The sequence below is a fragment of the Jaculus jaculus genome, chromosome 11 (assembly GCF_020740685.1).
Source record: "Jaculus jaculus isolate mJacJac1 chromosome 11, mJacJac1.mat.Y.cur, whole genome shotgun sequence".
In the NCBI taxonomy this organism is placed as follows: Eukaryota; Metazoa; Chordata; class Mammalia; order Rodentia; family Dipodidae; genus Jaculus; species Jaculus jaculus.
In genome coordinates this window covers 83954992-83978862 of record NC_059112.1, presented here as the reverse complement: position 1 = coordinate 83978862, position 23871 = coordinate 83954992, and the positions used below count along the sequence as shown (strand labels likewise).

The 23871-nt window shown below is 39.5% G+C and overlaps 1 protein-coding gene across 2 annotated transcripts in view; it reads left to right on the top strand.

Moving 5' to 3' along the window:
- Nucleotides 1-23871, top strand: part of Spata16 (spermatogenesis associated 16) — a 333223-nt gene that overhangs the window by 242077 nt on the left and 67275 nt on the right. For both annotated transcript variants that reach the window (XM_004652337.2, XM_045130002.1), the window contains one exon: nt 16197-16344. In XM_004652337.2, coding sequence (XP_004652394.1) covers nt 16197-16344 — 148 coding nt within the window. The remainder of the gene's footprint in view (nt 1-16196; nt 16345-23871) is intronic.

Below are 23871 nucleotides of genomic sequence, written 5' to 3'. Positions count from 1 at the left end.
GGAATCCCAGCTCTCTGCTGAAGGAGCTGTGTGAACTTCTCCTTGTTACAGAATACTATGCTATGGGATAAATATTGAGGTTTCCTCGTCTATGAAATAGGAAGATAATGCTTGTTTCTGGTGCTTCTTAACAAGTTTGAAGAGTAAACTATTTGTAGCACTTAACCAATGTGTACTGGATAATTATTCATTATCCAAATAATAAATGGTATTAAAAGATGTGTCCATGAACCAATGGGTCCATATAGGCAAAGTCCAAGTACTCACTGCACCCTCAGCATCCTTATATCCTCTGTTTGTTCTTTAGCAATACTTCTTCTAGGGCATCTCTGGCTTTTCCATTCAAAATCATCTCACCAAGTAGTCCAAGCGGTGAGACAAATCTCTGTGAAAAGAAAAAAAGAAGAAGAAGCCAAGAGGGATGGTGCACACTTTTAATCCCAGCATGCAGGAGGCAGAGGTAGGAGGATGGCCATGAGTTCGAGGCCACCCTGAGACTATAGAGTGAATTCCAGGTCAGCCTAGAGTGAGACCCTACCTTGAAAAAACAGCAAGAACAAAGTATTATGAATTTTCTAACCAGGTCATGATATGCTTGTCATTAAGTAGCTCTGTGCACTAGCCAGTGATACCCCCGCATCTAAACCCATCAGCCAAGAAAAATAATCAGAACAACATAGTGGGGCGATGGCTAAGTAAGCAACGTGCTTGAAACACAAACATATGGACCTTAGTACTGATTCCTAGCACCCACATAAAAGCCAAATGTGGCAGTATGTACCTGTAATCCCAGGACTAAACAGGTGAAGATAGAAGGATCTCTAGGATTTTCTTGCTAGATAGTCTAGCCATATCAGTGAGCTCTAGTGTGAGATCCTGTGTAAAAAAAAAAAAAAAAAAAAAAAAAAAGTGGTTGAGGAAGACATCCACCATTGACCACACACACACATACATGCACACACATGCATGCACACACATGCATACTCACCTGAACACACAAGTACACTCACATACATATGAACACCATCCACACACATACCACATACACCAGTACATTAAGGAGCTATGGTGGCATACACCTATAATCCCAGCATCAAGAAGACAAGGCAGGAGGATCACAAGTTTGAGAGCATGTAGAATATATAGCCTCAGCATAAGTTAATTAAATAAATAAAACAACATCCACTTAGGGACAGGAATGCTTACCTTCACATGCCTAAATGAAGAGCAGAATACATGGCAAGAAGGGTCTCAAACTGTTATTTACCCCTGAACACAGAGGGTAAAACGTGTTGTAAGTAACACCCAGTTGTCCCTATTGAAATAATTGCAGGTAATGTAGCTATTTATTCCTGTGATACTTTTTGGTGATTCATTTTCCATCATCAAGCATTAAAGCTCTGTGGCATGCTAAAGAGTGTGGAGGCTGCTGAAACCCACACTTGTAACTCTGAATTTCTATCAGCTGGTGTTTCCCCAAGGTGCAAGAAGAAAGTTATTCAGTCTTGAGAACAAGAACACAACTGAAATTCTGTTTATAAATCATATGTACTTTGTCATGGAATAAGCTAGACCAACCCAGGCACATGCATACAGAAGCTCCTCTACCAAAAAGCCTTTCATTTAGCATCTGTACACTTCTCTCTTTGTCATGGGCATAGTACTTGATAGCATATCCTCAGAGGTGCTCATGGACAAACCATCTTATGGTGTGACCACTGGACATGAATAATGAACATTCTGTTTTGTGTTAGGATTATTATGAAGATCTAGATTTGGCTGTGGTTTGATGTGGTACATTTGTTTTACTGTTAGTATCATGTTTAGTTGTCCTTGGAGAAAGAAGTGAGATACTGATGAATAAAGGAAAAGGAAATTGTTGCTTGATTTTCCATGAATTTACAATCTAGTTGGAAAGATGAAAAGCCTTTAGTACAGGAGAAAGTATTGGCGTAGGAGACCTAAGTCCTCATCTTGCTCCGACCCCTAACTGTGTGACCTCAGATGAACAACTGGAACCTACCACCGCCTAATAACCTAGTTGGAAAGTCAGGCCACTATGAAATAATACCTTAGTCTTTTCCTTCTCCTCAGGTAAATGCTTAAAGGGACATGTACATAAAAGTTTGCTATAAATTGAATAGGATTAAAAATTAATACAGAGAAGATTTTAAGTATTAAGTGCTAACATTATTCAATGAAGTGTATATAATCAAAAGTCTAACCACAAGTTTCATGTGATCCCAACACATGGGAGGCTGAGGCAGGAGGATTGCCATGACTCTCAGACCAAATCCAGATTATTAACAAAGAAAACAGAGCTGGGGAGGTGGTTCAGCAGTTAAAGGTGCTTTCTTGAAAAGCCTGTTGACTTAGAATTCCCCAGTAAAGCCACATGTACAAAGTGGTATATGTATCCAGAGTTTGCTTGTAGGGGCAAAAGGCCCTGGCATGCTCATATGATCTCATTCTCATATTCTCTCCTCTTCTCTTCCCTTCTCTCTCTCCTCACAAATAAATAATTGTTTCATAAAACAAAAGGGGCAGGAGAGATTGCTTAGAGGTTGAGGCACTTGTCTGCAAAGCCAAAGGACCCAGGTTCAATTCCCTAGTACACACATAAGCCACATGCATAAGGTGGTATATGCGTCTGGAGTTTGTTTGCAGTGGCAGGAGGCCCTGGCATGCCCATTCTCTCTCTCTCTCCCTATCCCCCCCTCTCTCTCTCTCTCTCTCTCTCTCTCTCTCTCTCTCCCTCTCCTCCCTCCCTCCCTCTCTCTCACTTAAATAAATAAATAAATATTAAAATAAACAGAGAAAACTCTAACCCTAACAAACACATACATGTATTATACACATACGTATACTAAATTATATAACATTTGCATATTCTGCAAAGCTGAAGGAATCAAAATGTTTTAGGATTTAACATATTTCTTATGACTTTTTAAACAATAAAAATTGCAAAGTCAAGAATTCAAAGCAGCTATATAAAAACATGCTTACCTTGATACCACTAACCTGATCATGTAGTCTTTAGTGATTGCCGCTCAATGCAAATAAAATTTAAACACCTTATTTATACCTCATGAAGATATCTGTAACTTTCAAATCACTAGGCTGACAAACATAACAGCAAGTTAGCAAATATTCCCTTATCCTTGACAAATTACTAGAGATCTTAAAGTCATCATTTTTCATAGAAGAACTTCTGCAAAGCCAGGATGTTTCAACATTAAATTGTTGGCCACTAAGCTGGGGAGATGACTTAGTGGCTGAGGCACTATCCAGTTGCAATTCCCTAGTAACCATGTAAAGCTAGATGACCAAAATGACACATATATCTGGAGTCTGTCTACAGTGGCTGAAGGCCCTGACACGCCTGTTATCTCTGTCTCTCTTCTATCTCTCTCTGTTTGCAAATAAATAAAGATAATTTTTAAAGAACTGGAGAGGGATGAAGAGATGACTTAGTGATTAAGTTGCTTGCCTGTGAAGTCTAAGGACTGATGTTGTTCAATCTCTTTCCAGATCCTATGTAAGCAAGACTCACAAAGGTGAGGCAAGCACAAGATCACACTAGGTGGCACAAGCATCTCGAGTTCAATTGCAGTGGCTGAAGCCCTGGCGTGCCAGATCTCTCTCACTCTCTCTCTCTACAAAAAAAAATAAAAAATAGGGCTAGAGGGATGGCTTAGCAGTTAAGGCATTTGCCTGCAAAGACAGAGGACCCTGGTACAATTCCCCAGGACCCACATAAACCAGATGTAAAAGGTGGCACATGCATCTGGAGTTCGTTTGCAGTGGCTGGAGGCTCTGGAAAGTCAATTCTCTCCTCTCTCTCTCTCTCTCTCTCTCTCTTTCTCATAAATAAAAGCATAAAAAAATTTAAAAAAGAAGTGGAGAGATGGTTCAGCAGTTAAGGAACTTGCCTGTAAAACCTAATAACCCAGGTTCAATTCCCAAGTACCCATGTAAGGCCAGATGCACAAGATAGTGTATACATCTGGTATTTGTTTGCAGTTGGGGACCTTTGGTGCCCATTCTTTCTGCCTCTGTCTCTCTCCTTGCAAATAACTAAATAAAATATTTAAGAATAATAATAATAAGCTGGTGCAGTGGTGCACACCTTTAATCCCAGCATTTGAGAGACAGAGGTAGAAGGATTGCCCTGATTTGGGGGCCACCCTGAGACTACATAGTGAATTCCAGGTCAGCCTGGGCTAGAGCAAGACTACCTCAAATTAACAACAATAATAATAATAATAATAAAATTGTTGATCACTGAGGCAGTGGCAACTAATCCATTGCTGCCTACTATATTCTGATGTGTTGTTATAGTGATAAAAATGATCACCCAAAGATAAGTTCCAGCTAGTGTATAAATGATACAGTGAATGGTTTTATAGAGAAGTCATAAGGAAAGATATTTAGGAAAATCTGCTCTTTTAAATTTCCAGTTATTGAAATCTTGCAAATTAAACCAATATATACTTACAAGGATTAAACTTGAAAAATATTGCTTATAAAAAATTTCCCATTTTCTACTAAATTATAGTCTTCATTCAAAATTATATCATTATTCATGTAATAACAAAGAGTAATTTTAGTCACTAAAGACTAGGTACCCATCTCAATAATATAGCTTCAAAGTATAGTAAATTTCCTTTTTAATTTAATAACAGTAACTGTGAAAGTAGAACAATGCAACCATAATATTCAACCGCTAGTAATACCTATCTAAATAGATTTTATGGGGATTAAAGAAAATAACATTTATAAAGGCATTGATGCAATGTTAAGTGAAAGGTTATTTTACCTCTTAAAATGCTACTTTCTTTACCATTTTATAACACCTAAGGCTTAATAGATAAAAAGGTACTATGAATGAGATTTTAATTTTCATTTCTTTCTGTGTTCAAGTACACTAATAACTATAACATGCAACCCCAAAATTTTCAATAAGACAATAAAATATAATTTACCACTCATGTTGCGATCTGAGGTGGCTGCTTCAGGTTGGTTTTCCTATGGTCAGTGTAGGGAGCCTATACTTCTTCCCTCATCTGGAAACAGCAAATTGGGTGGGGGATGTACCTTGGGCCTTTTGCATATTAAACAAATGCTATACCACTAAGCTGTGTCTTCACAGCTATATCTGCAGCTTTTTGTTTTCTGTTTCTTTTGAGGCAGGGTTTTACTAAGCTTTCCAGGCTGGTCTTAAACTCACTCTGTAATTTAACCAGGCCTTGAACTTGCAACTGTCCTGCCTCAGCCTCCCAAGTAGCTGGGATGACAGGCCTGCACTAGTAGTCATGGCTAGGAGAACTTTCTTCACACACTGAGGGGCAAATGTAGAAGATGATGCAAAGGACAGGTTCATGAGTAGGCACAGAAGTTAATATCATTTCTCCCCGTGTCCACCATCATTTCACCCACCTCAGCCACAGTCACCTGTTAAGAGTCTTTGCCCCAGCATATGCATGCTGGAGATCGGAACTCAGCTCCTTGTGCTTATGCCCCAGTGCTTTACCCCTGAGCCTTCTCCTGTCATGTGTCCAGGTGGCAAACTTCTAATTTTTCAAAAGGAAGTGAATTATGATATGAAAGCCTTGTGCTAAATTCTGTAAAATTTAAAGGGAGTATGTCCTTAGAAAGCCACTTAAATCCCCCCCACGTCTCAACAAATTAAGCTGGGAAATTCCTAAGCTTCCCTCCAGATCTGATTTTCTAAATAAATCAACTTACTGTGATAGTGGTCAAGACTAATACTGTGAGCACTGAAGAAATAATTTGATAACCTAAAATTACTTAATTATATTTTCTAATTAGTAGTGACAGGATTTCTACTTCCTGAGCCACTATCATGAGCCAAAAAATATAGGGAAAAAAGTCACATAGACCCACCATCTTGAAAATATTTGAGAAATACAGATTTTTGTCATCTTTATTCTAATCCTTTGAGTTTTCCTAAAAATGTCGTGTTTAGGTATGTGGTATGCGTACATCTGTTTATGCATTTCCATGTGTATATGTACATGAAGATGAATATGGAAGCTAGAGTGTGATATCAGGCATCTTACAATATCACTCTACCTTGTTTTGGGACAGGATCTCTCACTGAACCTGGAGTCCACTGACTTGGTGAAGCAAGCCAGCAATCCCTAGGGATACTCCAGCCTTTGCCCCTCAGGGCTACAGTCACTGGTGGATGCCACCACACCCAGCATTATACATACATATAGTGGACCTGAATTCAGGTCTCCATGCTTGCATGGCAAGTACTTTACCCTTTGAGCCATCTTCCCAGTCAGAATTCTCATAAAATTTTACCAGGAAGAACCAACTTTTTAGGTTTAGAAAAAGATGATGATTTTTTTTTCATTTTCTTTTCTATATTTCTATCACTTTTCTTTAACCTTTGATAGAGTGTCTCTCTTCCTTTCTCCTCTGACATCTCTGTGCAATTATTATCATGGGTCAGTTGATTTCCAACGTAGTAAATGGCTCTTCTTACTTAGCTAAAGAACCAAAAGGAATTGTTATGTCAGTATTTGTACAGAGAATGCACTTCAAAAAAGCATTCTTGCCTTTGGAGCTAAGCTTCAAAACCTGACAAATATGAGGGTGTCAATGGATGGTTGCTAGGACCCACACTATAAACACCTGATCCCTAAGGTTCTTCGTGAGCAGCAGCAAAGAGAGCATAACAATTAACATTGGACAACAGGACACAAGGGCCGATTGTTTTCCCCATTCTCTGTGTGCAAGCAACATTTATTGACATTGGGAAAACACATTAGAGAAAAATGATTCCACTGCAGCATTTAAGTTAAGTTAAAAATATAACTAGACATGTACCCCCATTTTAATGCAACTTGTTTTTTACAAATAGGAAATCTTCATCTGGTCTCATGCCTCACACCCCTCAAAAAAAAGAAATCAAGAAAACTACAAACCAATTTCCCTGATGAACATAGAAAAATTCTCAAAAAAATGGCAAACAGAATCCAGAATACATTCAAATGATTATGTATCATGACTAAGTAGGTTTCATCCCAGACATGCAAAGTTGGTTCAACATATGCAAATCAATAAGCATAATTCATCATGTAAATAAAATGCAGTACAGAAATCATATGGTCATCTCTAGGATGCAAAGAAAGCATATTAAAAAGTTTAACATGCTTTCATAATGAAAGTTCTGGGTGAATTAGAAATAGATGGAACACACTTCAAAATTATAAAGGCTATGTATGACATACCTACAGCCAGTATTATTATGAATGGGGATAACCTGAAAACATCTGTAAAACAACACATAAGTGCCACTTTCTCCATTCTTATTTAAAATAGTTTTCAAAGTCTTAGCTAGATCAATAAGACAAAAGAAGGGCAAAATGGATTTTTAAAAATCTTTATTTGGGCTGGAGAGATGGCTTAGTGGATAAGTGCTTGCCTGTGAAGCCTAAGGACCCCAGTTCAAGGCTCGATTCCCCAGGACCCACGTTAGCCACATGCACAAGGGCACGCACGCATCTGGAGTTCGTTTGCAGTGGCTGGAGGCCCTGGTGCACCCATTCTCTCTCTCTCTCTCTCTCTCTCTTTCTCTCTCTCTCTCTCTGTTACTGTCAAATAAATAAATAAAAATAAACAAAAAAAAATTTTTAATCTTTATTTTAAGCTGGGCATGGTAGCACATGCCTTTAATCCCAGCACTTGGGAGGCAAAGGTAGGAGGATTGCTGTGAGTTCAAGGCCACCTGAGACTACATAGTGAATTCAAGGTCAGCCTGAGCTAGAGTGAGACTCTACCTCAGAAAACCAAAAAACAAAAAAATGCTAACGCTGTTGACAGATATTATCCTATGTTTCTAAGTCAAGTTCAAGCTGAGTTGTCAAGGAGAAGAGCAGAAGCAACATGAAAACTAAATGGAAAATGGAGTAATTTCACTAATTAAATTTGATTGGCCTAGTCAACCAGTCTCAACTATGATAAAACAGTGAAGTCATGAGCTGGGAGAGTGTGAAAAAGATGATGTGATCATGGTGTACCATGGCTACAATCTCTTCCAGTATTGTTTTTAAGCACATATAATTATTATTGTCTATTAAAAATTAATAATTCTGTTCTTCTAAGGGTTAAGTTTGACATTGCTTTTAAGAGAAATCATTAGCAAGACTTAATTAATTCGATGCAAATATACTGATATGATAGTTGTGTAAGTCTGGCTTAGTCAAATTAAAATTTAATAATAATTTAAATATTATATTCTTATAATTTCCATCAATTCTTATTATATATACACATACTAATAAATTTATATATAATTGTAACTTCTATAATAATTACAAGATAACAGTAAAAGTAGCATTATTTTCAAAAAAAATCTTTATTTTCACAAAAAAGTATTTTATCATAAAAAGTGAATGCAAATTCTAAATTACATCAATTTTTTGAATGTTTAAAATCTATAATTTTTTATTGGGCATTGAGAGTCTTATGAAAGACAACCTCAATTCTAAATTACCAAATTAGACTAAATATACAATAAAAATGTGATAATCTAAAAGATATGACAAATTTCTAGAAAGATATAGTTTGCCAATCAGAAAATATATAACAAATAGTTAGGCTGAATCAGTAATAAAAACCTTCCAATTAAAAAGAAAAACAGGACTAGATGCTTCTCTGTTGAAGTTGACCAAATGCTTAAAGAAAAAAAAAATGACATTTCTTCCTAAATTATTCCAAAAAAATGAAGAAGAAATTATTCCTAATACAATATGAGGCCAGTATTATTCTCAGATGAAAATGAGATAGGGACACAAAAAGGAAACTATAGGTCAGGGTTGGAAAGATGGCTCAGTGGTTAAAAGCACTTGCTTCCAAAGCTTGAGAACATGGGTTCCATTCCCTAATGCCCACAGCAAAGCCAGATACACAGAGTGGATACATGTGTCTAGAGTTTGTTTGCAGTGGTAGGAGGCTCTGGCACACTCATACTTACTGTCTGTTTCTTTGTCTCTCTCAAATAAATAAATATAAAATATTTTTAAGAGAAATCTATTGGTAAGTATTCTTAAAGAATATAGATGAAAAAACTCTTCAACAAAGCACTAGCAATCTAAATATAATAGCACATTAAAATTATTCACCAAGTAAATGATATTTGTTCTCAGAATTCAAGGATGGTTCAACATACACAAATCAATGGACATGGTACAACCAGTCATCAGCATGAAGATACATTGCTGGCGGAAGTCAGTAGGGAAGTTTCTTAAAAAAAAAAAAATTTAAACCTTGCTTGGCTACATGGATATACTGTGTACACCAAATCTAAATACTTATGTCTACACTCATATACTAGTACTGTTCTCACTTTTGGTTAGAGAAAATGGCGGCACTTCTTGGAAAGACTCAAAACTCATCAAATTGCTAAGAAGAAGAGACAGTGGAGTGTTCAACACTAAGTATAACGTCACTGTCAAACCCTCCACTGGCTCGGGGACTATAGCAGGAGAGGTTGTGGAAAGAAGGCAAAAGCCAGTGAATGGAGAGGAGTGCTATGGAACATTATCTTCAAAAAAAAAAAAGAAAAAGAACTAGGGGCTGGAGAGATTGCTTAGTAGCTAAGGTATTTGCCTGCAAAGCCTAAAACCCAAGTTCAGTTCCCCAGTACCCATGTAAAGCCAGACGCACCAAGAGGCACATAGATCTAGAGTTCACTTGTGGTGGCTAAAGGCCCAGAAAGAAAGAAAGAAAGAAAGAAAGAAAGAAAGAAAGAAAGAAAGAAAGAAAGAAGGAAGGAAGGAAGGAAGGAAGGAAGGAAGGAAGGAAGGAAGGAAGGAAGGAAGGAAGGAAGGAAGGAAGGAAGGAAGGAAGGAAGGAAGGAAGGAAGGAAGGAAGGAAGGAAGGAAGGAAGGGGAAAGAAAGAAAGGAAAGAAAGAAAGAAAGAAAGAAAGAAAGAAAGAAAGAAAGAAAGAAAGAAAGAAAGAAAGAAAGAAAGAAAGAAAGAGGGAGGGAGAGGAAGGGAGGTAGGGAGAGAGATGGAGGGAGGGAGGAGAAAAAGGAAGGAGAGAAGAGAGGCGAGGGGAGGGGAGGGAAAGGGAGAGGAGAGGAGAGGAGAGGAGAGGAGAGGAGAGGAGAGGAGAGGAGAGGAGAGGAGAGGAGAGGAGAGGAGAGGAGAGGAGAGGAGAGGAGAGGAGAGGAGAGGAAGAGGAGTTAGAGCTATCACATGATCCAGCTGTGTTACTCCTTCCTGGGAATGTACCCAAAGGAATCTGAGTCAGCATATCACTGAGATAGATACTAGCACACTCATGATTACTGAAGCCCATTCAGAATAGTCAAGATATGGAATTAGCCTATATACCCATCAAAAGATAAATAATAAAGAAAATGTATATGCATACAATGGAGTTTTATTCAGCTGTGGAGAAACATGAAATTATGTTATTGGCAAGAAATTGAGTGGGACTGGGGATCTAGTAAGCCAGACACAGAAACACAACTATCACCTGTTTTCTCTCATATGGGCAATCTGGAGGATTATGTGGGGAGAGGAAAAGGCCTAAAGAGAGGAAAGCAAAAAAGGGTAATGGAAGGAAAAAAAAGACAAATATTGCATGTTTTCTTTCATATGTGAAATCTAGATTTAACAGCATGCTGTTAAATACACACACATGTGCACATGTGTGCTTGCATGCATATGTATGACAGGAAAGCAGAAGGAAATTATCAAGAGGAGAAAAGGAGCAACAGGAGGGGGAAAGGGTACAAGACAGGGGAATCCTTATGGCTTGCTGGCTAGCTAGTCCAGCCTAATTGGTGAGCTCCACCTTCAGTTAGAGATCCTGTCTCAAAAATAAATAAAGTGGACAGCCATAGAAGACACTGACTATGGACTCCTTTCCTCTCCATGCATTCTCACATATGCATACACATACACACACAAACATACATACACACATGCATACACACCACACAAACATGAACATGCAAAAAAAAAAACGGCTGGCTGGAGAGATGATTTAAGTGCTTGCCTGTGAAGCCTAAGGACCTCAGTTCTAGGCTCGATTCTCCAGGACCCACGTTAGCCAGATGCACAAGGGGGCGCACGTGTCTGGAGTTCATTCACGGTAGCTGGAAGCCCTGGTATGCCCATTCTCTTTCTCTCTCTCTTTCTCTCTCTCTCTCTCTCTCTCTCTCCCTCTCTCTCTCTTTCTCTCTGCCTCTTTCTCTCTGTCTGTCACTCTTACATAAATAAATAAAAATAAACAAAACAATTAAAAAAAACAGGCATCTAAAAGTATGCATAAAAATAGAATTTGTGTACATTGTTAATAGAAATGTGAACGGGTGTGTTGTTATGGAAAAGTACAAAGCCGGGCGTGGTGGTGCACACCTTTAATCCCAGCATTCTGGAGGCAGAGGTAGGAGGATCGCCATGAGTTCGAGGCCACCCTGAGACCACATAGTGAGTTCCAGGTCAGCCTGGGATCAAGTGAGACCCTACCTCGAACAATAAAAAAAAATAAAGAAAGAAAAGAATAGTCCATAGAAGGTTAATTAAAACTGACAGCCATATGATCCAGCAAGCCCACTACTGCATACATAGCCACAGGAACTGGGATCAGTGTGCTGAAGAGACATCTTCAGCCTTCTGTTTTTAGTTTGTTTGCAGTGGTCAGAGTTGAGACCAGGGCCTTGAAAATGCAAGGTAAGCACTCTTACTGAGCTTTGTTCCTCAGCTCTACTTCCATGTTTATTTCTACACTATTCTTAATGCCCAAGGAATGGAAGCAGGATAAGCACCAACCAGGCAAAATAAATGGTAAGGAAAATGTGGTGGGTTTAGGCAGCAGCATCTGTTCAGCCATTAAAAAACTAATATGTGACCATTTCTGGCAAGATGGATGAAACTGGGCTGGAGAGATGGCTTAGCGGTTAAGCGCTTGCCTGTGAAGCCTAAGGACCCCGGTTCGAGGCTTGATTCCCCAGGACCCACATTAGCCAGATGCACAAGGGGGCGCACGTGTCTGGAGTTCGTTTGCAGAGGCTGGAAGCCCTGGCGCGCCCATTCTCTCTCTCTCCCTCTATCTGTCTTTCTCTCTGTGTCTGTCGCTCTCAAATAAATAAATAAAAAATTAAAAAAAAAATAAAAAATAAAGATGGATGAAACTGGATATCTTGATGAGAAGTGAAATAAGCCAGGTACATCTCACTCATATGTGAATGGGACAAGGTGATCTCATAGAAACTGAAAGCAGAATGTGGCTCCTAGAGGCTGAGTAGAGAAGCGGGGAGAGAGAGATGGGGAAGGTTGATTGGTGAGAACTAAGTTCTAGTCAGGGAGAAAGAAGGACCTAGTATGTTACTGCACAGCAAGGTGACTACAGATGGCAGTTGTATATTCTCCCTCTCAGAAAGTTGGAAGGTCCTTGAATGTTTTCACCATAAAGAAGTGATGAAAGTTTGAGGGGTAGATGTGTTCATCCTGATTGTGCAGTGTATATGTGCACCCAAGACACATGGCAGACTGCTAGTATATAGAATTTTGTATATTTGTATAGCAGTTAAAAAAATATATTTAATGAAGCTGATATTTTAATATAATTACAAAATAAAAATCTGATATTTTGTCTTTAAATCAAAACAGCCCATAATTCTCACTCTCTTAATGGTTCAGGATAAATTTTTCCTGAATTTTTTTAACAAGTTATTCAATAATGTAATGGCACTGAACAATGTATTTATAATATGACTCTCTTTATAACAGCAGTATGAGACAGGTTCAAAATCTTGGGAGTATCTATATATAGAACAACTAAACAATTCCTTAAAACACAGTAAGTTGGTCTGGAGGCATGGCTCAGTGGTAAAGGCACTTGTCTGCGAAGCCCAAGGACCCAGGTTCAATTCTTCAGGACCCATGTAAGCCAGATGCATAATTTCTTTATGCAAAAATTTAGGCAAAATGTCCTCTGTCAAAATACTCAGAAAGTGGGCTGGAGAGATGGCTTAGCAGTTAAGTGCTTGCCTGTGAAGCCTAAGGACCCCGGTTCGAGGCTTGATTCCCCAGGACCCACATTAGCCAGATGCACAAGGGGGCACAAGTGTCTGGAATTCGTTTGCAGTGGCTGGAGGCCCTGGCGTGCCCATTCTCTCTCTCTCTCTCTCTCTCTTTCTCTCTCTCCCTCTTTCTCTGTCGCTCTCAAATAAAAAAAAATTTAAAAAAATACTTAGAAAGCCTTTTAGTTATGAGCTGTAGTGGGCTGATCTTAGTTCCCCCACAATTCATATATTAAAAGTACTAACTCTGAGTGTCTCAGAATGAGATGATTTGGGGGGACAGGATCTTTGAAAGGGGGGTTAAGTTAAAATGAGATCTTCAGAGTGGCCCTAGTAGAATTAGTGGTATCTTACAAAGAGGAAATTATGACTTATATGGAATTTTGGGGAGAAGGGAGTGGAAAGATTGTAAGAGCCACAGGTTGAGACATCATGCTCAGAGGCATTCCTTCCCCCCAAAATAACTGGCTGTTGCTCCCACAGTGCATAAACCACAACCCCATAGGGAAACCTGCAACCCCACTGAGGAGGGTCCGCAATGGAATGGGGCCAGGAACAAGGGAAAAGAGAGTACCAACACATGATGTATCCTTACTCAATGTGTTGTTAAGAAGAAGAAAAAAGAAAATAACAAAATATCACACCAAAAAAGTAGAAGAAAAAGACATGTGAAGACAGAGGGAGGAGACAGCCATCCCTAAGCAGAGAGGCCACAGAAGAAACACCCTGCTGATGCCGCAATCTTAAACTTCCAACTTCCAGAACTGTGAGAACATAAGCTTCTGTTATTTAAGCCACTTAATCTGCAGACTCAATTATGGCAGCACTAGCCAGCCAACACAGGGGCCAGCAGCTTACGTAAACAGTAAAGCCAGGCCCTGACCTCAAAACTCAGGTGTGCGGCAGACTTCCACTCCAACACATGGCTCCACACACACTTTCCTATGTCTTCTCTTCTGCTTGGCCTGGACAAACCATCTCAGGGCTGCCTCTAGCAGAGAGCACCCAGCAGAGGGCACATAGCAGTCAGCACCTTGAAGAGAGCACCTAGCAGTGAGCACCCAGCAAAAAGCACACTCAAGCACAATACTCTCCTATTCAAGACAAAGGGTCCTTATTTATTTGTTTGTTGGTTTTTCAAGGTAGGATCTCGCGGTAGATCAGGCTGACCTGGAATTCACTATGAAGTCTCAGGGTGGCCTCAAGATCCTCCTCCCTCTGCCTCTTGAGTGTTGGGATTACAGGGGTGAGGTGGGTTCTTTATCTTTGCTGGAGGGCCAGTATTTGGCACCTGAACAGCATGCTTAACATCCTCACCTGGATCCGTGAATTCCAGATGTGCTGCCCACATTGTCCAGGTCAGCTATCCAAAGCTAGCACGCAGGCTTTGGCCTCAGACCCTGCTACATACCCTGAGCCCATGGCTCACTTGTCTGCAGGCTGCCTCACAGTTCTGTTCCACAACCTCTTTCAGCAACTTGAGCTTGGAAATGGCAATGTTATTAGCAATGTCAGTTCTGTCATTCAGTCATTCAGACATTTGCTGAAGCCCATTCAGAAACCGTCCCATCATTCATTTTGTATAATTTTCTAATGCTTATATCAAAGAGAGAAGGACCCTTTGTATCATAAAAGCAAAGGTTTAGTGCTGGACAGGTAGCTCCAACAATAAAGTGCCTGCCTTATAAGCATGAGGACCTAGGTTCAATCCCCAGAACCCAGATAAAAAGGGAAAAAGCTGGGCATACTTAAAATTCAAGCCCTAGGGAAGCTAAGAAGTGGAGCTTGCTGGTCAGCCCATCTAGCATAATCCAGTGAGTTCCAGGCCAGTAAGAAACCCTATCTTGGAGATAGATGAGACAGGGCACATTCAGGGTGATATGGCCATAGACATATACAAATACAAATAATGTTACAAATAATGGTGGCTGGTGTCTGAATAATGACACCTAGGGCTGTACTCTGGCTTACACACACACACACACACACACACACACACACACACACACACAGCTCTCTTTTTATACACATCATAAATGATCATAGAAGCCATTTGAAGTCACTGAAAAATGGAGTGGACAATGCATAGATTCAGTTAGGATGCTTGCTTTAAGGTCAACCATGTATTTCTTTTAACCTTACTAATGTTTCCAAAATGCAATGATTATGATGATATAAATCATTAAGCATTTTGTGTGGTTAGGTTCACTATTAGTTTCCATCTAATTTTTACCCCCTTTGTTGTAGGCCCTCATAGTTGTCTGAACTTTTTATTTTATAAATACAGGAGGACATTTAATATATCTCTTTGTACTGTTTTCAGAAAAATTGAGATAACTGTAGACATACTTTTTATTCAACCTTCAAGCCTCCTTTAGAAGAAAAAGTTGTAGGAAAAGAAAAACTTCCTACATAACTTGTATGTTACAAGTAGTAATGGGCCTATTTAAAACAGGAAGCTCAGGGTGAAGGCAGGGCTGGAATAGGAATGGTACATGGGCAAATCTAATTTGAAGCAATGTCTTAAAGTGCTATTCCATCTCAAATGTCACCTGTGATCTGCAGGCAAGGGATGCTTACTTTTCTGGGAGAAAGTTGAGAAATATTCTTCCTCCAAAGGGTTCTCCAAAATACTGCAAGAAGAAAAATGTGATGTCTATCCACCAACCTATGCCTTTTGAAAAAAAAAAAAATAAAACCAACTAACTTCAGATGGTTCAATACAACTTTTACAAAGCAGGGGTTTTGTATAAATTGATCACGAATGTCTGGTGACCAGTAAGTTCATTATACTGCTGGACTTAAGAATTTGATCTTTTTTTAAAATCTGCTAAAGAAATGACACCTTGAAAAACGGGATTTTTATTGTTTATCTTAAGACAAGCTATGGGTAGAGGTGGCTGTTTACACACTTCAGTTAATTAGATTTCTTAACATGAAATAGTATTTCCAGAACTAATTAAAATTTTGTTCTAATGAATATTTAAGACTGAAATATGTTTATCTTTGCAGTACAGTATATAGATTTTTAAATCATCCATAAAGGCAATTATATTCTTTTTACATTCTCCAAGAGTCATATATTGTTACTGATGCCAAGTGGGTGGTTCGTTTCCTCTCAGGCCATGATTGAAGAAGCCATCACCAGAGCTGAAGCTTTTTCCGTCATGTACACACCATTCGCAATGAAAATAAGAGCTGACAAAGTAGAAAAAGTAAAGGAGGTGTTCAGCAAAACTCACCCTGCTTATGTGGATTATATCTACACGGGTAAGATTACCTTCGATCCCTGCTGCCATGGGAACAAGTGTGGGACCCTTTCTGGTTTATTTGCCTGTTATTTTGGATATATTGTTTTAATCTGTTGCGCTAAAGGGGGGAAATTATTTTGAAAGCTTTAGGTAGAGTTGGCCTTTATCGTTCTAGCATAATGTTCCAGGAGCTTTCATGTTTCTTGTGTTTTAGAGAAAAGGAATAAAACCCATAAATTCTAAGGTTTAAAAATGAGCCAGGCATGATGGCACATGCCTTTAATCCCAGCACTCGGGAGGCAGAAGTAGGAGGATCGAAGAGTTCAAGGCCAGCCTGAAATTACACAGTGAATTCCAGGTCAGCCTGAGCTACAGCGAGACCCTACCTCGAAAAAAATTTAAAAATGAAGGAAAGACCTGCAGTAAAATATCCACATGCTTCCTCCCTAGTAGAAGATTATAGTGTTTTTCTGGAGATAGATTCTTTCATAGTGTCTGTCTACTGCTTCTCTTTTCCTCCATCATCAGTTTCACCTCTCTGCTCTATGTTCTTGACTCACCAGTAACCAAATGAGATCTAGATAGCCTGAGACAGGCAACTTCCAGAAGCAGAAGTTTATTTTTTGAGGCATAGTTCAAGAACTATAGTCCACCTCCACCATGGCCAGAAGGCATGTGCCAAAGTCTTGGTGGCAGGAGCTTAGGGTGGGGCATTTTCATCACATGGAACTGATCTGGAAGCAGAGGTCTATACCCATCTAGGTCCACCCTGAAGCACCCTATTTCCTCCTGCTGTGGCCTGCCCTTTTAAAGTTCAACAATCCTACCCCCCCCCTCCAAAAAAAATAGTGTCACCAGCTGGAGAATAGGTACTCAAACACTTGAGCCTATGAGAGACAAATCACAACATGGCATTCTTGACATCCTTTATCTCTCTCCTTCACTTTAGAAGTATGTTTATATTCACTGTTTCCAAACTGACTACCTCCCACTGTGTGCCAAGTGTTATTTTGAATAAACAGGAAGTTTATATATATGAGCCACTCAGCAATGACTACCTTGTTAAGCAGGATCTGGAGCTACACACACTTAGTATTCCAGCCTCCTATTAAGAATGATTCTTAGGGCCTGGAGAGATTGCCTAGTGGTTAAGGCACATGCCTGCAAAGCCTAAGGACCCCGGTTCAGTTCTCCAGATCCCATGTCAGCCAGGTGCACATGGTAGCACAGCATCTGGAGTTGGTTTACAGTAGCTCGAGGCTCTCGTGTGCGCTCTTCCACTCTCACTCTCTTGCTCTCGCCCTCTCTCTCTCTCTCTCTCTCTCTCTCTCTCTCTGTCTCTCTCTTTCTCTCATAAATAAATAAAAAATATAAAATCTTTTTAAAAAGGGAAAAAAAAAGAGAGAATGATTCTTAGCCTGGTGTGGCGGCACAAGCCCTTAACCCCAGCACTTGGCAGGCAGAGGCAGGAGGACTGCTGTGAGTTCCAAGCCACCCTGAGACTACATAGTGAATGCTAGGTCAGCCTGGGCTACAGTGATACCCTACCTCAAAAAAAAAAAAAATGATTCTTTGCTCTTTTCCGATCTTTGAGGCTGATTCATTGATTTACAGGATTAATAATAACATGTTCTTTTACTGATCATTTTTAAAGTACCAGAGCCACTCTACATTTGTTCTCTTGTTATCCCCATAATTTATGAGGTAAGGTGAGTTTCACTAGAAGGAAGAAAACAGGAACCAAAGAAGATGAAAGGCTGTCTAAAAGACTCATTCAAGATTAGTGATGGCAGTCCTTAGACCACGTCCTTGCCCTCCAGCCTTATGGGCCTATGGGTTCCTTATGTTCAACCACAGTTGCTCAAGCACTTCAGAGGAAGATACCAAATCAACTCAACTGGTGGTGGGAGAACCAGGGAATTTGAGGGCAAAGATGGGGCAATGAGTACACAATAAGGATTATGATGCCCACTGGTGCTGATTTAGTTACTTTGAACATTTTATTAAAAAGCTGGGAAATATTTCTCAGAACTCAGACTTTTGCTTTAAGGATTTTCTGTTTTGAAGGGCTATCACTAGCAACACATACAGGTCATTGCTACTTAGTGTCATACAAAATGAACTCAATTCAGCTGTTCCTATTTCTGATTTCAACTCCTCTGCAAACAAAGAGGGGCTCAATGAGGAGATTGCCAGTTTGCCAATTTCTCTTCTGGCGGGGTGTTTGGTTATATTTAACCTACTTAGCAGGGAGGCCATGATGATTAATTAATCATTGCCACTAAGAGTTTCAAAACAATAATAATATTAATGAGCCAGACTTGTGTCTCATGTAACTCCATCAAACCTGTTATCAAGTTGAGTTATGATCTGCAGACAAGACAATCAGTGCTAAAGCATCTTATATTTTTGTAGGGAAGATAATTATACATTACTAATGATGGCTTATATTATTTTAGAATTACTAATTGGTAGAGTATGACAGTGTGATATGAGAACCTAGCGAGGACAGATACAACTTCTAAAGGGAGAACGTGAGTTACACAAGGCAGCCCAGAATTTAAATTGCTTTAGGACTATTAAGGTTGTTTCGATGTGGAAATCATGCTTTGAGCTAACAATACTGTTAAATAGGTGGTGTTATTTGTCTATGTTGCAAATAGTAAAGGAGTTTCCCTCAGTTTCATTTGTTGAGATGAAGGCAAAGCAAGTCTTTGTAGCCTATTACTAGTGGTATACTCAGTCTCTGGGTCTTTTCCCAGCACGTCTGAGGTAAGTGGGGCACAAAGTAAGGGAAGGGGAAGGTCAGTGTTTCCTTTAACAACTGGAAATCTCTCCCATGAGGTGCAGAGAAATATTCAGAGCAATCATTAAAGCCACAAGTAGTAGCAGCTAGGAAATGAGTCATACAAAATGGATCATTACCTTGGATTTTTAAAAATATTTTATTATTTTTATTAACCACATATTTCATATGGATACATCATGTGTTGGTACCCTCTTTTCCCTTGTCCCTGCTTCCATTTGCTTCTTCTTTTATTTTTGGTACTTCTCCAAAACCAGGATGTGCCCTTTAACTTTGTATATGGAATTTAATAAGTTTCTATTCTGATGAAAAAAATTTCAGTTATTTTTTCAATAAATTTTGGTGCATCAGGGATGACTTCACAAGAGATAAGTGAAAACATAAAACTGTATGATGACATCTTACTCTATACTTCTATACTGTACATGGTTTTTATCACTCAGTTCTAATGACTGAATTATCACTTTGATATGCAGCCAGCACCATCTTCAACTCCACTTAATTTGTACATATACCCCTCTTTCTTTTCATCATCACCTTCTTTTTTTCATTTCCTTTTTTATTTTAATATTTTAATTATTTATTTATTTGAGAAGGGGAAAGGCAGAGAAAGAAAATGGGCATGCCAGGGCCTCCATCTGCTGCAAACTAATTCCAGATGCCTGTGCCACCTTGTGCATCTGGTTTACATGGATCCTGGGAAATCAAACCTGGGTCTTTTGGCTTTTCAGGCAAGTTCATTAAGTGCTAAACCATCTCTCCATCTCTCCATCTGCTTTTGAATAAGAGTTTGAAGTGTGCCTGGTATTTTCCTAAACTCTTCAGATATGTATACAGAACCTGCTCCCTTCCACAGGCAGCTTCAATCAGACTGTCAAAAACACACTTGCACCTACCTACCAAAAGCTAATGCTTCAGGAGAGAGGCACTATTGGGAGATAACATATAATTACAAAGTTTTCATTTTATAGACATTGTCTAACTAAACAATCCATAGGGCTGAGATCATATCTTTGCCTCAGAAATCTTGGAGGATGAGTCTACCTATCAAAGTTTTGCTGGAGAAGTAATTGTAATCATTAAAACCTGGAGACCAGCACATTTCTTTCTGCCAGTGGAGACTGGCAAACAGACCTGTGGCTAAGAAGCTCTGCCCAGCTCTGGGTCACCTTCATGAAGCCTAGCTGGGACTGAGAGCCTCACTCCGCAGTCACGTGACAGTGCAGGAAGCCCAGGAGCAGCTGGCTGGCCCTGAGCAGGGAGGGCCCCAGCAGTGTGTGCTCTGCAGCCAGTGCATCGCCAGTCACCTCTGCCAGGGGTTTTCACATGAAAAACAAATGGGGGGACTAGAAATAAGTTCGACTCAAAATATTTTGAAGTTCAAGTTCAATTTTTAAAACTTTCTTGCTAAATAAGCTGACTAAATCAGAAATTAATTTTACAAGTTTTTTTTTTATGACAAGAAATCCTACTCAGTGACAGATACTGGAACTTCCCTTACACTTTTCATGAGATGGGTGGGAGAGGGTTAAAGTGAGATCACCTTGTATGTGCACAGGGGCTTAGGGTATACCTTTTCTATGGCAGGCATGTGGTAAGACCCACATAACCTTAGAGTCATATTATAATAGTGCTGTATTGCATTGTGTTTCATGGAGAAAAATTACTGATTTTTTCATAGTAAAGCAATCCATTTTTCTTATTTAAGAAAAAATCCAGTCTGCTTAATGCAGAGTAGTCAGGGTATATAAAACAGATAATAATTCACCAGCCACAGAATTATTATGTTTTCATTTATAAAGATTTTGCTTGTGATTTTTATTCATATATTCCAATGAAATAATGCAATTCTCTGCATTTCTTATTCTTATGTGGTTGTGTTTTAATAATAATAAAGTAATACAATAAGCATATCCTGTCTCCTCTTGATGAAAATATCAAGATTTATTTGCTAAATAAATAAATATTCAGTAATAGATCTGTGCTTAGTAATGTTTAATAGGAAAGTTTTCTGGATCAGATATCAATTACTTTAACACTTAAGTGGGTAGAGTCATATTTTGTCTTTCCAATGCAATTTAACTCCCAAGAGTAAATACGTATGTTCAGAGGGATAATATATTGTCTTAAAGTAGACCTTTAAAAATTGCTTCTTGCTGAAATTTATAATGTTGTTCCTGTTCAGCCATATTTACCAGTAGAGGTAATGCATTCTTATGTTCTCTAAAATATTAGCTTAAAATCCCTCATTTAAATTAAATAATTTCATCATGATCAAGAGTTTTCAGCAGAATATTTTCCTCTTTGCAACCAGCTCTCTCAAATGGAAAAAGAGAATTAAGAAACCTGCATCCCCGTGTTATGAAAGTGTCACAGGCACGTCAGTTGTAAGGAAAACAAATTCTCTCCCATTTCTACCAAAGAGTACTTCACAGCTCTCAAGAACCATTCCCAAGTGAAGAAATCCCTCCTATCTGGGACAGAAAGTCTCTCTTCTTACAGCTTTCAAATGATCTCTTCATAGAGTCAGTGTGGTGTTCTGGCATTGCTCTAACAAAAGTGACTAATTCTTTTTTAAATTTGATTTGTTTATTCTTTACTATTTCATACATATTTAGACTGTATCTGGATCTTATTCATCCTCCCATTACCTTCTCCCCACTTCCCAGTCTTAATGGACCTCTTCTTTTCTTCACCCCATAAAGTTCCCCTCCTGCTTTCATGTCTTTTTGTATATATGCGGCCCCCTGAGTTCAACTAGGGTTGCTTGCCTGAATACTGGCAACTCATCAGGGCTAGCCCACTGAAAAAGAAGTGACTCCTTCTCCCTTAGCAACCATTAACTACCAATAACTCCTGAGGGAGGGGGTGGGGCTTAATAAGTCCCCTCTCCATCCACAATGGAAGTTTTTAACTTTTTTATTGACAGTTTTCATACATGTACCTAATAGGGTTTTTAAGCATACTCCCCTCTTATTACTTTCTTTTGTACCCCCTCCTCCATTCCATCCCAGTGACCCCCCTTCTTCTTTCAAACTAGTCACTCTTCTATTTCAGTGCGATTTGGGGGCACTCCACCATCGTCCATGATGGCATTTGATAGTGTAGGTCTTGTGCAGGTAACCCCAGCCACTGAGAGTTCATGTCCCCAAGACAGCACTTCACACACTCATCCCATCCTCTGGAGCTTACGAAATACTGCTTAAGTGGCAGCTCACTTGTACCCTACCGCGGCAGGCTGTCGCATTCTGCTGCTTCTCTCCCTCTCACTAGTTAAACCTCCCCTAACCTCTGGTACATCCCACTTTACATATTTTCTCATGAGTTCCGATGAAAAGGTAGACAGGGTTTCACTTGAAGCATCAATCAATGCTCCAAAATTAAGAAAAAATAAAGAGAATTATTTTACTGCCCCCCCCCAAAGAACATCTAGTGGGCCAGGGCCATGTAAGTAGACGGAACAAGTCACATAGCCAGAAGCAGGCAGGTATCACAATGCTCGGCAAAACTTGTATTAGTCAGGTTTCTCTGTAGGAGCAGAACCAATAGAATGAATTGTATCAACAAAGGAATTTATTGCATTAGATTATAGCGGTCCACAAAATGTCTGCAGGCTTGAGAGTCAGAGGCAGTGCTCAGTCCACATACCTAGATGCCTCAGCAGTCCCAATCCATCACTGAAGGTTTCCTGGAGAGCCACTGGTCTTCAATCCATGCTGGAAGGCTGAGGACTCATGGTTCCAGTGCTGACAAAGGATACCCGAATAGGGGTGAAGGCACTCACCAGCAAGCAACACAGGCAGCTGGGCAGGAGGAAGGGGCCCTTTTCTCTGAGAGTTTCCTTAGATAAACTTCCCTCCAGCAGGACTACCCATTTTAGGGGAAGGGCTTATTTTGGGGAAGGGTCTCTTTTCAGTCAATCCTTCCTGGAAGCAACCTTGGGGACCTAACCAAGAGGAATGTCTATGGATTCCTAAACAGATCAGGTTGACAACAGAACTTACCCATTACACCTTGTGTCTGTATGTGCTGCTTCCTCAAAGATGCTTTTCCTCTAAGTTTTCTAGATATGCACATCCATTCCCTCATGAACAAATAGGCCAGTCCCTTTCCTGTCAGAACTGGTAGCCTTACTGGTTTCTCGAGTCATTATCCATCACACTTTACCATTTCCAGACAAGCAGAACTCATCTTAGCCCTGGGAGCACCAAGACAAGCACTCAGAGGTTAATCTACATCACTTTACTGTTTGGTCTACCCACTCTGCAATAGAGTAATCTTGCAAGTTTGAGTACTGCTAGCTAATAAGTCAGGCAGCTGGGCATTCAAATCCTTAAAGACTGAACTCCATCTCCCAATTATTCAAAACAGCAGCTCAATTTTCTCAAATTTAACTTTGAAATTTTTCATTGTGAAGTCATTTTGCATAGAATTTTCATTTTGGAATTTCCTTTTCAGAATTTATCTGTCTAGATTCTCAGTTGAAAAGTGCGGTTTGTTTCCCTTTAGCTACATGTTCACAGCATGCTCATTTACTGAGAACTTTGCATGTGAGCATTGCACTTTTCAGCTAAAACAGAGGCCCAGCCAACTAATTGTATTTTTTTCTTTCTTTGTTTTGTTTTTTTAAACATTTTATAGTTACATACCATACATGTATAAAAATGCACACCTTAGTTGGATATAGTGGTTCACATCTATAATCCCAGCACTCAGGAAGCTGAGGCAGGAGGATTGCTG